The 12,949-nt window shown below is 42.9% G+C and overlaps 2 protein-coding genes across 2 annotated transcripts in view; both read left to right on the top strand.

Annotated features, from left to right (window-relative positions):
• NLK (nemo like kinase) overlaps nucleotides 1-6,229 on the top strand; it is a 64,416-nt gene extending 58,187 nt beyond the window's left edge. The window contains exons 8-11 of the mRNA XM_082008596.1: nucleotides 349-435; nucleotides 2,178-2,376; nucleotides 4,170-4,263; nucleotides 4,775-6,229. Coding sequence (XP_081864722.1) covers nucleotides 349-435; nucleotides 2,178-2,376; nucleotides 4,170-4,263; nucleotides 4,775-4,829 — 435 coding nt within the window. The 3' untranslated portion in view covers nucleotides 4,830-6,229. The remainder of the gene's footprint in view (nucleotides 1-348; nucleotides 436-2,177; nucleotides 2,377-4,169; nucleotides 4,264-4,774) is intronic.
• A 2,689-nt stretch (nucleotides 6,230-8,918) lies between these two features.
• TMEM97 (transmembrane protein 97) lies at nucleotides 8,919-11,579 on the top strand (the record flags this gene model as incomplete). The annotated part of the gene is made up of 3 exons (XM_082008541.1): nucleotides 8,919-9,059; nucleotides 10,658-10,802; nucleotides 11,329-11,579. Exons 1-3 carry the CDS (start codon nucleotides 8,934-8,936, stop codon nucleotides 11,577-11,579), a joined length of 522 nt encoding a protein of 173 aa, XP_081864667.1. The 5' UTR covers nucleotides 8,919-8,933.
• Nucleotides 11,580-12,949: the final 1,370 nt, after the last annotated feature.

Here is a 12,949-nt window from a genome sequence, read left to right as displayed (position 1 = left end):
CAGCGATTGAGATCAGAAAAATGAAATACTGGAAGTGACGTGGTTAATCAAACCCCTGAACGGCTCCGGCTTAAAGTGGTGTCTACATAGAAAAATAAAATACAGGTTTGTCCGGGGATTACATCTGAGCTAAGGAAGAAAACCGAGCAGTTGGATCTCTCTTACAATTGCCGAGTTCTGTAATAGTGATTATTGTCTTGTCGGAAAGCGCTAGGTCGTGCGTGTCCTTTTTAACAAGAAGTTTGTCCTTGGTAACTATAAAGTAACGTGTGCTCTAACAGCGTTTTCTTGCTGACGGACCTGACAGGACGATTATCTGTACTTTTCTTTCTCCCGTTTCCCCTACAGCCATCCCTTCCTGTCCTATATACACTTTCCAGTCAAGCTACACATGAAGCAGTTCATCTCCTTTGCAGAATGTTGGTCTTTGATCCAGTGAGTATGATTTTAAATTATTTCTCATACTTCTGTTGTAACAGTTTTTGTTGTCTGCTACCTAAATGAATATTTTAAGTAAAGGACTCCTTTAACTCATTTTCTTCTACATTGCATTTCCAGTACTTTTGGGTCTGTAAAAGACGTGAAAGTATCATCTTGTAATTGGTCAATTAATTTTCCGCTGGAATGGGGCTTTGGCATTTACAATCTAGCGGTCTTTTGAAGAAAGCTACGATAGAGTGAGCAAGATGAGGGTGTTCGTGAATCACGCTGTCTTTTCCTAGCTAGGTGTAGGTAGCAGAACATCAGATACTTTGATGCAGTTCTAATTAGAGACGCGTGGGTGTTCATGGTCTTGCAACACACAAAAAATTCCTTCTACATCCACACAGTCACATCTTTTTTCCACTGAGCGTGTTTTTCTAATAAAAATTTGCTGCTGTGGGTTTTGGATTTCATCTCTTGGGTTTACTAGACGAAATTGTCACTAGAACATCTGATACCTGAATCGACGGTCTTAGTTATTTCATCTTTACAGGAAAATCCCTAACATTTCAAAATAAAAACAGGCAAATTGACTGAACTGCGAAGGGGGAAGCTTGAAATTGATAAAGAATTCAGAAGGCAGTACCTTTTGATTTTATTCTTTTAAACCTTAAGATGACTTTACTGAACAAAAACGTAGAAGTGTTAAATCATAACTTCCACATAAACAAACTTAATTTTTTTCCTTTCTAACTCCCTCAGTGCTCAGAATACTATTATTCGCAAATCACATTTAAATAAGTGTGGGTTTGATTTTTTTTTTTTTTTAGAAAGAATCAGGACAATCCTTTAAAACAGGTGATTTTAATTTAATCTAAAAAATATCCTGGGAATTGGGACAGTTGGGTTGTACTTCAAGCTTTGCCACTGCTTTTGCTCCGTAACTTTGAGCAAATAACTTTTGTTCTGTTTGGTGGGGGCGGTTAATTCACCTGTAACAACGGATTTCATTACAGCTTGATTTTGCAGTAGCACTTCTGTCTGCAATTCTTTAGGAACTGATAGTAGTCTCTTTTTTTGATGGGATGGTGTTGGACACCTACAGGCTGAGTACTTGAGTTACGTACAAAAAAGGTCTTAGTAATGTGGAAGCAGACTTTATAATTTAAACCATTGCACTGACCACCTTCTTCCCTGTGCTTCCTTCACCACTTCTTTGCTGAAACTTTATGTGTGGAGCATTTCTCAGAACTCCAGATGCTATATCCTGAATTATTCTGTTACCAGTGATGCTTAAATTTGTGTTTTATTTAAATATGTGCTTAAGGACACATTAAAATGTTTTGCAGAGTATGGACCTACAAAATGCCTTATTTGCTAACATTAAATTCTTTGGGCTTATTTTGATTTGCTGTAGGAGTCATAATTTTAAGGTCATCTGGAGAAAGTAATTATTGAAAAATATATTTCCAAAAATCATATTAGCAGCATTTCCTATCATTAGCTATAGTACAGAAGGGTCAATGTCATCTTAGCAATGCTGCTTGTTTTTAAGTAAAATCTTCCCCCTAGTGGCAGTGTTTGCAGATAGAAAACATTTTCTGACCTGAACTAATCCTTTAACGTGATTAGGCATTTATAAAACAATTTCAAATTAATTGATGAGTAAGTATTCTTTAGACTGTTTCAATACCTCTGCAAATATCCTAACTCTTTTTTTAATTATTTTATTTTCTTTAAATTCAACATTTCAGTCCAAAAGAATATCTGCTAAGGATGCCTTAGCTCACCCATATCTTGATGAAGGGCGGTTGCGATACCACACTTGTATGTGTAAATGTTGTTTTTCCACATCTACTGGAAGAGTTTATACTAGTGATTTTGAACCCATCACTAATCCCAAATTTGATGACACTTTTGAAAAGAACCTCAGTTCTGTTCGGCAGGTTAAAGGTAAGTAGTAGTTAACTTTTGCATCCGCATTTATCTTCCTGCTCCATCCTCTAGCAGTACGTAGTTAGGATGTGCAATCTGGATCCATATACTAACCCAGGTGGTTTTTTCTTTTAGGTATTTTTCCATAGTAGGTACTGGAAATAATGTCTTTTCAGTAAAGGAGCAGGATTGCTTGTAAATGTTCTGACATAATACAGTGTCACACACGTTTGCTGACATGCAGAAGTCTGTTGCTTAGTAGTGCTCCTCTCTGATGTCAGCGTTCCCCGCGCCGCTCTTTTGCTGAAGGATTGCACCGGGGGGAAAGGGAGATCCCTATTGCTGCCCTTTTGGGCTGCGGGGCGCTGCCGCGGCAGCTGTCCCGCAGAACGGGTCAGCGCCGTCAAGTCACTGAGGCTGGGTAGGCTCGTAGTTCTCCTGCTTCATTTCTCCCATCTGTCGGTCTGCTCACGCTGAAGTGTCCACGTCAAGTGCGGGTGTCTTCAGCCGCTGCCGTCGTAAGCTGTGTTGCTGGTGCCGCGCTGGTTCCGGCCACAACGCCGAGGGTGCACTGCGAGTCGTGACACGCTGTCTTGAGGAGAGTCAGCCCTGATGCCTGGGAGAGGGAACTCGCTGCAGGTGGTTACCAAATGCCAGCAGCTGCTTTGTGGCACTGGAGATTTGAAGTCTGATTCTATCTTAGCAAACAAGCCATAAAATGGACTTTGTTTCTTTTGAAATCGGATCCGAGCAGGAAAGCAGTCCTTGTACGAGAGCAGTGCAACGTGAGAAACAGTCGTCGGGATTTAGGTTCTGTTTGGTGGCAGCTCGAGTAACTCGAGAGGAAGAGAGGGAGAAGAAACGTGTTACCTCAGCAGTTTCTAACAAACGATTCGGTCATTTGGGACAAAAATACTCCGTGATGTTGCCATGATAATGCGACTTATTTCGGATATATCCTGAACTTGTAACTCTGAAATTCACATTCATAGTTCATACAAGTTCACACAAGTTCACATAACGTTGTTTTCTTTTTATCCTGTTGTTCTTTCCATTCTCCTCCTCTCTTTGGGCACCACGTTGCAGAGCTGTGTGTAGATCTGCTGTCGCCTCTGCAATCTGTTGTTCTGAACACTGCCTTTAAAGTTTGCCGACAGCAGTGCCGATTCCGGCACGTTGCCTCTAACGCCCCGTCTGGGCGTGGGGAGCTCTGTTCTGGCGACCTCCGCTGCTGCTTATAGAGGAGCAGCCCGTTGCCAAACCTGCCCGGCTCTGTTTTTCGGTGTGTCTGTGTGCACGCGTGTGCATGAGAAGATGTTTTGTCTGGCAACTGTACATACAGTTCCCTCTTTCCTCAGGAAAATTTACTTTTCTGTCTTAATCATCTCAAGTGGCAGTTTTGTGCTTGGTGGTAGTAACTGAATTAATGAGTCGAACTGGACTGAGTAATAGATAGAGCTGTGTTCTTGGTATTTGCAAATCAAGTTCAAGTTGAGAATTCTTTGTCTTTCAAAACGTTATACCCTAAAATCGGGATTTAATCTATGACTGGTTATCATCAGTTCAGTATTAGAGCAGTCATTAGGGTTTTATTTTATATACGTTTCCTTCAGTGTCCGTATAAGAGTTCTCTGTGAATTTAGGCTGTGAGGTATGGCATCAGGTTAGATTTAGGGAAGCTGGAGTTCTTTTACCCTCACTAAAATGTGCGTTCCGTAAAAGAAGCTATATTTTCTTCCAGTCTGCGTTGCATTTTACTGAAGCAAAAAGTTTTAATGATACGTTTTTTTTTATTTTTCTCCTATGCGCAGAAATAATTCATCAGTTCATTTTGGAACAGCAGAAAGGAAACAGAGTGCCTCTCTGCATCAACCCTCAGTCTGCTGCTTTTAAGAGCTTTATTAGGTAACTGTATGTAATCACATCTGATATTAATTCACATTTATTAGTAGTACGGAATTCACACATCCAAAATGTTTTATGTTTTAAGTTTCTCAGCGTAGGAAAGGCCCATAGATAACTTCTGCAAAAAAAACCCTCGTATGGTTACATTTTTAAATATTGTTATGAATTCTTCTAGAATTTAAGTAAAATGTGCAAAAGTTTCAAGTACTATTTTTGCGTAAAAGTACAGAAGTCAGACTAAAAATTAGAATTGAAAGGTTGACGGGTTGAATTTTGATTGTGGAATTGCACTGTAAAAACTGTAAAAGGAATGACTGATAGATGAAAAATCGTTAAGAAAATAAGTAGATAAAGTACAGCGAAATATTTGTTGGTTTTGGGGTGTTTTGGTTTGGTTTTGGTGGGTTTTTTTTGTTTTCCTTTAAAAGTTTGCTTACTGGTGGAGCATTAACTTTCTTGTCTATTAGCTACTGCAAATGAACACTGATTTTCTGTATCGCCTGCATTCTAGTTCCACAGTTGCTCAACCATCTGAGATGCCGCCATCTCCACTGGTTTGGGAATGAAGTGGAAGATAAAATACTACTGAAGATGTAACGTAGCTTTCCACTGGAGTCTGGGATTTGCAATTCTGGAGGTTAATCATGCTTGTACTGTAATTTTACTAATGAAGTTTTAAATTAACAACCACTACTTGTACAATATGAATAATATTTAGAAATGTACTAGACTTTTAATCTTGTAAAGTGGTTGTGCTTTTAGAAGAAAATATTTTACCCAGAGTTGCACGTGTTTTATGAATTCTAGTGCAGCTGTGATGGCTCAGCTCAGAACAAACAGAATTGAACCAAATTCGGGGAGGTTTTTTCTTTTTTCTTTTTCTTTTTTTCTTTTTATCGAAGTGAGATTGTACAAAAAGATAGACATACATTTTGATATTGAGCCATTCCTGAAGATTTTGGGTTTTCTAAAACTAAGGAATACAGAAAACTTGACTGCGACCAATCATGAAGTCACGTCGGGTGACAGTGGCCACAGTAAGTGGGCACGTCACCTGATGATCAAGTCCTATAAATAGCTTCTCACTAGAGCTGTGATGGTGATGTGTGCTGTTCTAAAATCAAATGTTGTGAGTAGAGAGAATGAGTTTGTGACTAGGAGAGACTAAACTTCTGTTTCCTTACCCAGTATAAATATATATATATATTTAATCTATTTTTATTAGAAGTTTTTCTGCTCTTTCTTACATAAAACCCCCCAGCATGCATCTTCTCTGTGTGTAAATAATTCCATTTATGGGCTAATTTCGGAGATCCCTGACATCATTGCTGTATAGAGAGAAACTAGCTTGCACATTTTAGGTCTGTGAAATTTTGTGAGAACTTTTTCCTGCACTGGACAGTTGAGAGAAAAAAAAAAAAAAAAAGGAAAAAAAAAAGCACATAGGGAATTACGAATTGTGTTTGTGTCTTTAGGCGAAGCTGTGGAAGTCTTGAAATGTCACAGTAGTAAATAACTTTTATTACTTTTTGGCTAATTCTTTTTCTGTTGGAACACTGAATTCTGTGCATATGTATATATGAACACAAATTGAAGGCCTCTACCTCCTGGAGTATACAACTTGGTTTGTTTACCTCCACATGATTTTTTTTTTTTTAAGTTCAGTGTGGAGACTTGAAACTTGAATGTCCCTTCCAACTTTTATATTTAAAACAAGACTAGAAAATTGAAGACTGTTTTTCACCTGTACAAAGAAATACTAAAGGGTGGTCTTAAAATTTGAGCATTGGTCTGGAGAAAAACCGTGGTGTTTGTTATGGACAATTAACTGTTAAAGTTATTGTAAGTTATCTGTATTTAGCAGAGTATTTTCAACAAGAGTGATCTGAGCTGAAATTGGAGACTATTAGTAAGTTATGTTTGGAAGTTTTAACTTCAATGAAGTAATTATTTGCTGTGAAAGAGACAAACATTGAATAACTGAACAAAGATGGTGCAATATCTTTGTTTTTTATGAGGCTCCTGAGAATAAAACCAACTGAAGCATTTCAATTCACTTGAATGAGAAACGTGTTTAATTAAAAGAGCCCGAGAAGACACTGGTATGAAAGGTAAAATCTCAGAGGTTGGTCAGTTAATGTGGCACACTTGCTGGTCACTTTGTAAAATGTAGATTTGAAGTACAGTGGTGAAAACATTAAATGTGACATTTGAAAAAGAAGTGGCGTTACCTTTATTTCCTCTCTGATCTCCCACCTTTATTTAAGAATGAGTTGTTACAATGTTGATTAAGTACTGTCTGAAAAAAAATAGAAGTAAAAAGAGTTTATAACTTGTTTTGGGCATGGTTTTGATTTTTACGCACACATATATACATACATATATATGAATTCTTGGAACAAAATATTCATTTGCTCTTCAAGCTTGAGCCTGGGTAAAGGCAAAACTTGCTGATTAATCAAAACAAGCGATTGACTTGCACGTTATTGGGAGGGTGAAAGACACCCAGTCAAGGATGGATTTTATTTAATTTGCAAAGTTCATGTAATTTTTTCAGCACAAATGCTTTCATTGTTTTCTGTAGTCCCAACGCAAAGAATCCGACGTGCAGTGGTGTTGCAGAATATTAGGGAAAATACTCATGTTTTGTGGATCAAGATCAAACATAGTTAAAGCCTCAGGACCTCAGAAGAAGTAAACTGATAAGCCGCCTTAGCATGCACTCTCTTCCCCGGGCTCGCACAGGTGGTGTTCGTGACTCATGTATATGCCTCTTCTTCCAACCTCTTCTTAGAAGTCTCCATACTATTATGAGCTAAGTTTTAGCATGTTTTAGAACTGGTGATGGTGGTGTCATTATTGCTTCATGGTTGGCTGTTGCTGACCTAGTTGCCATTGATTCGCTGCTATTTTTACTTGGTCTGCTCATTAGATTCTCCTTCAGTGTAAGGCTACGGTACGAATGGGCAGTTCACTTCTTGGCTTTCCTCATTTTGACACACAGTTTTTTTGGGGTATGAGCACATAACAACCCAACGGGCAAAGACTGCTGGGCATCAGTGTATTTCTTGGAGCTAATTGCTAGAGGTCCATGGGTTAATCTCATTTGTAAACATAAACAGAATAAAACGTCTTCTGGACATCTGCCTTTCACGGTATCTTCATACGACAGAATGAGTAATGAAAATCGGCACAAATGCGTAACTGGAATTGTGTGTGCAAATATATAGAAAAAACAATTACAGTAATGTTTTCTGTAGCTTCAAACTGCGTTTTACATGTTTAATGTAAATCAATTACAATGAAAGTGAGAGCTCTGAAGCGCTGTCTTGGACAAAGGTAGTTCCATTTCTAAAGTGAACGCACACGTGTATACAGTTAGGGTCATCTAAACTTGAGGTCATCAAAAGAGCTTTCTTTCCCAGTGAGGCTAAAATCTGGCTTGCAGTTTTCAGAGTTGCATTTTCATCAGTTTTAAGCTGTGTTGATACCAGTCAAATGAATTACAGATGGTAAGTTTTAAGCTCTTTAAGTGTAGCTTCTGCATCTCCTTTTATTGATTGTGCCTTGAGAAGAGCACAGAAGTAGTGAGTGCGAAGAACGTCACGCTTAATTGTCAATGGAACATCCAAATATTAGGCGGCCTGGTCTCAGTGTGTGTACATCCTGAAGGTGTGAGGCAAAGCAGCTGAACAAGATCAGCCGTGGAAAAGTAAGTTGCTAAAATCCATTTCCTGATGAAGCATCATTGACTGATTCAAATCAATTGATTTATGAACGTTACGAACTGCTTTTCTCCTCCAGCCAAGTAGTGGCATATTTGGGACTTGACGCGGGGAGCGTGTGAACGGGTGAGCGCTCGCCCGCTTGACCAGCTGGTTTTAAGGTTTACTGGGTAGTGACTTTCCCCATCACCTCTTTTTCCCGTTGTTTGTTTCAGAAAGGGAGTAGCTGGAGATCTTCGCACTGTTTGTTCTTTGGAACTTTTAAGGTCCAACTTCGGTAGCAAGCCCTGCTCGCTGCAGCGCTGCGGTCCCGCTCGGGTCTGGCCACCGCAGAACCGTCTTGTGCTGCCGCTACCGGGGGGACTGCGGCCCACGCAGGGGCTGGCCCGTAACTTGCGTGCCCGGTGCAGGCCGGAATCGGAGCCGCTGAACCCCCTGGAGGCGCGGCGACGGCCTAAGCGCTGTGGTCGGGGGTGCCTCGCCGCCGGACGGTGGGGCGGGGGGGGCTGCCCGTCCGCATCGCGGACGCCAAGTCAAGAGGAAAAGGCCCCGCCAGTGCGCGAAGCTTTGCGCGTGCAGGCGGCGGCCCCGCCTGTCGCCAGGGGCGGTGCCAGGGGCGGGTCACCACCGGCACGGCCCGGGCTCGGCCAAGCGGTGGGGGAAGGCAGCGACGGGCCGGCCGCTGTCCCGCGCCGCGCCTGGCGTCGGGAACCTCCGCGTCCCGGCCCCCCTCCTCCCGCTCCGCCTCCTCTTTCCCCGCCCGCTTCCGCAGCCGCCCTGCAAGGGCGGGGGCGGTGCCCGGGGCCGGCGGGGGCGGTGCCCGGGGCCGGCGGGGGCGGTGCCCGGGGCCGGCGGGGGCGGTGCCCGGGGCCGACGGGGGCGGTGCCCGGGGCCGGCGGGGGCGGTGCCCGGGGCCGGCGGGCCGGTGCCGGGGCGGGCGCGGCGATGGCGATGGCGGCGGGCCCGCGCTGGCGTGAGCGGCTCTTCGCCCTCTACTTCCTCTCGCACATCCCCCTGACGCTGCTGGTCGACCTGCAGCTGCTGCTGCCCGCCGGCCTCCACCCGCGAGCCGTGAGCAGCCGCCGGGGCGGGGCGGGGGGCCGGGGCCGCCGGGGCCGCCGGGGCCGGGGCTTGTTCGGTGCGAGGGGTTGGGAAGAGAGCGAATGTACGCGGGGCCTTTCCCTTGATTTAACGGATCCTGTGGCGTTTTTTACAAAATCTGGCAGGTAGACACGTGAGGGGGAAGAAGAAGCTGCAGTAAATTTCCTAGAACGGAACAGTATTTGACACGCGTGCAGTGCTCGCGGCCTCCACGCTGACTCACGTTTTCGGTCAAGGCATCGGTTGGGAAGGACAGCAGGGCGACTGTTCACCAGCACCTTTAGCAGCGGTGGCTGATTTTTCTTCCTTCCAATTTGTAAGCGGGATGTCCGCGGGCTGCGCCGTTCAGCCGCCGATGAACGGCTGGCGCGGGTGACAAGCTCCCCCGCCTGGCGCGCCGGGCGTTTGGCGGGGAAGGCAAACCGGCAGAATAACCGGTTTGCGTAGGGAGGTACCTGCTGCCCTACCTGTCACGTCAGCGCCCGGAGGATGCCGGCAGCGCTGACACGCCGCCACAGCCCCCCTGGATCTGACTGTCGCCACCTTGGTCACCCCGTGATCCTGATTTTTGCTTGTCCTCCTGCCCAACCCGCAAAAGGGAATTGTTACCGCTGTGGAAGCAGGCACACTAGCAACCAAATTTATTAGTAAAAATTTCTGGTTTGCTGGGCTTTGAATAAAATTATAGAAGACAATAAACATAATAAAGTAAATTAAAATAACAGCTGGATAGAAGATAATCAGTTCAAGTCTTGTCATCAGGATGACATCAGCCGTAAACTTCCTATATGAGGTTTACAATTAGTGAACTTGATTTTTGCCATTAGAATTGCATGTAGAATTACTCCATTATAGAAACCATTTTTAATTAATAGTTAACTAGCAAATCTCAATACATATCTCTCCGTTCAAAGTCCAACTTAAGGCCATGCTGGAATTTACATTTCTGTCATGGAAACTAATTGAACTTGCCAAGCCAAAATTCTTACATCAAGCTGTTTGAGCAGCGGCAGCCAGTGACGAACCTTGTGATCTAACGACACGCTCCCCGACTGAACGAGGCCCCAGACTCCCCTTAGCTTGGTGAGGCCTGGCTGGGGCCACACCTGCCGGTTAGACACAGCAAGTGCCTAAAGGTATTTGCAAGATGGGGCCCACCTCAGCTGGCAATAGGAGGGTGAGAAAGAGGAAAATGCGAGAGTTCTTCAATGTCTACTAATGTCAAGGTGCAGGTCTTCTGTAATTTGGGTGGGGTTTTTTTTCTGGTAAGAAATGACATTTCAGAAATGTCATTTGGAAAGCAACTGCACTGAATGCTGTAGTAATCCTAAAATTGCCAGTAGTGCAAGTTTAATATATACTTAATGGAAAGGGTTCATCACTTTAAAGACTGCAGACACGTAGTCCCTGTTAAAACTAAGTTGCATCCTGAGGCCTTGCGTACCAAGACGAGATCACTTGTTTTTCCCACTGCAGCGATGGCTTCGTCTGACTGCCAGATGCGGGTCTCAATTTTTCCCGTTGCAGCTGACGTTCTGTGTATTAATGTGGTGTTCTTTTTTTTTTAGCTGACAGAGTTGTTGCAGTGGTATGCAGCCACCTTTAGAGACCCCATGATGCTCCAGCCCCCAGAGTGGTTTAAGGCGTTTATATATTGCGAAGCCTTCTTACAAATGCCTTTCTTCCCCGTTGCAGTGTACGCCTTCTTAAAAGGTTGGTATGGAACAAGTGTAAGAATATGTCCTGTGCAGCATTTCTGCCTAACGCTTGCTTTTGTACAGCAGAGAAAGTTTATTTATCAGTCTTAAGCAACTATAGGGATGTACCATGCGGAGCGCTGTGCTATTTTCATGGTGAGTTTTATCTGACAAAGCAGCACAGAATAAGGCCTGTCAGAAACAAACACCGTGACTACAGGCCCTTTGCCACTGCAGACATTTACATGGAACCAGTGCTTGACATCTGGCATGCTTCCAAGGTAGATAAAGTTTGGGTCAAGCCTGTGTACTCATTTTGTTACTTTAAAACTTTTACGATCACACCCTTGTTCTAAAATGGCCATAAAGGTAGATAATTTTCCTGGGTTGCTACTGGTACGTTTTTTCTTACTACCTATCTTGTATGACTTACGGCTTATCCTGTCAGAGATACAGCGGTTAATGTTCTGTTAATTTAAAAGCCACTGATTTCTGCTTGTTTCAGAACACTTCAACAGTGTTCCCTTTTTGCTTCTATACAGGTGGCTGCAAATGGATAAGGACTCCTGCAATTATCTACTCCACCCACGTAGCTACAACTTTGTTTGCTATCCTCACGCATATCCTGTTTCACGATTTCTCAAAGTCTGAGCATTTGGGACCTCAGACACAACATGAGCGCCTAATTCTGCTATCTGTCTATTTGCCATACTTGCTGATACCACTTCTGATTCTTTTTACCATGCTCTACAACCCCCATTATAACCACGTGGAGAAAAGGAAAAGGAAGTAACCCACTATAACAGTTGTACACACGACGCTCATACTGGTTTTGATTCATACCCTGTGCTGACATAGTCCTCTGGGACAAACATCTGTCTCCTGTTGTTGGCTGCAACAGCTACTACCAGAGCATCTGGCTCCTGCAAGAAAACTGAATCGGTTCGAGCATTCAGCTCTCCTTTAATCAGCACCAGCTTTGGCAGAAGCTCGTACTAGCAGTTCCCCATGGTTTCTGGGCACACGCAGGTGGAGGGACCTTGCTCCTCTCCCACTGTCAGTGTTGGGCGGTGCATCACCAATAGGAGAATTAACTTTTAACCATTTGGTATGTAACGGTGTAATGGGGACGACGATGACTGCAGCTGATACTTTTCTTTCAAGTCCCCTTTTTCCAAGAGTGTGTTCTGCAAAATCTGTAACTGATTATATACAAATGTGCAAAGCTATGCTTTTGAAGCATTTCAAATCAGAGTAATCCTTAGCTTCCTCACCCCTCCCCTTAAAATGTCACCTTCCTTTGCTTCAGTTTTGATTGATTGTAAATATCTGATCAGTGATAAATGTGCAAAAATCTGCATTTCTGAATGCTTAAAGTGAACTTAGTTTGACAATGAGGCATACTTCCCAGAGGATTTTGAAGTACTTCAAGAGTTGTAAACAAGGATTTGTAAATTGCTGTCTTCCATGAAATCACTTCTAGTATGGAAATAAATAACAAAACACATTAAACTGTGTTTAATCTTCTTAAGGGAATGACTAAAAGGGACTTAAAATAATGACCATGAGATCGTAGATAGTTCACACAGTAAATATATGCACAAGTTACAGTAAATTAAACCTACTACTGACAGAAATTCTGGGCTGGTGGTTTGGGTTTTTTGTTGGGGGTTTTTTTGGGTTTCTTTTTGAGTTCTCAATGTGATCTGCAAGAATCAAACTTGGAGACTTGTGTAAATTACAGCTCCCCAGGAAGGCTTCTCAGTCACTGCCTATATATTTCAGGACTTCACTGGTATAAAATTTAAACCTTCCACAGGCTTTGAAAAAGGCCAACATTTCCATATTTCGTTGCCTAAAGACAGAAATAAAATGCATCTATTTGCACTTCAACATGAGGTTTGATTTTAGATCACAGGCATTCACTTTTTAAATGTCACATTTGTACTGCTAGTTTTTTATATACTCCTGGTGTCACTGTATGCTTAGTGTGGTTTGTCTCATCAGTTTGCAGTTCTATCACTAATAACACCCATGAAGGAATTCTACTACAATATTACTACCTGTACAGACATACCTCAGGCGTAGTTTAAAGTTCTTAATTCTGCCATATTTTCTGCTTTTTTGTGTGTCTGCAATTGATCCGTTCTGTTAATTGTGAAT

This window comes from Phaethon aethereus, assembly GCF_964289735.1.
Source record: "Phaethon aethereus genome assembly, chromosome: 19".
Lineage (NCBI taxonomy): Eukaryota > Metazoa > Chordata > Aves > Phaethontiformes > Phaethontidae > Phaethon > Phaethon aethereus.
Note: the sequence above shows the minus strand (reverse complement) of the source record. Positions and strands in the feature narration are given on the sequence as shown.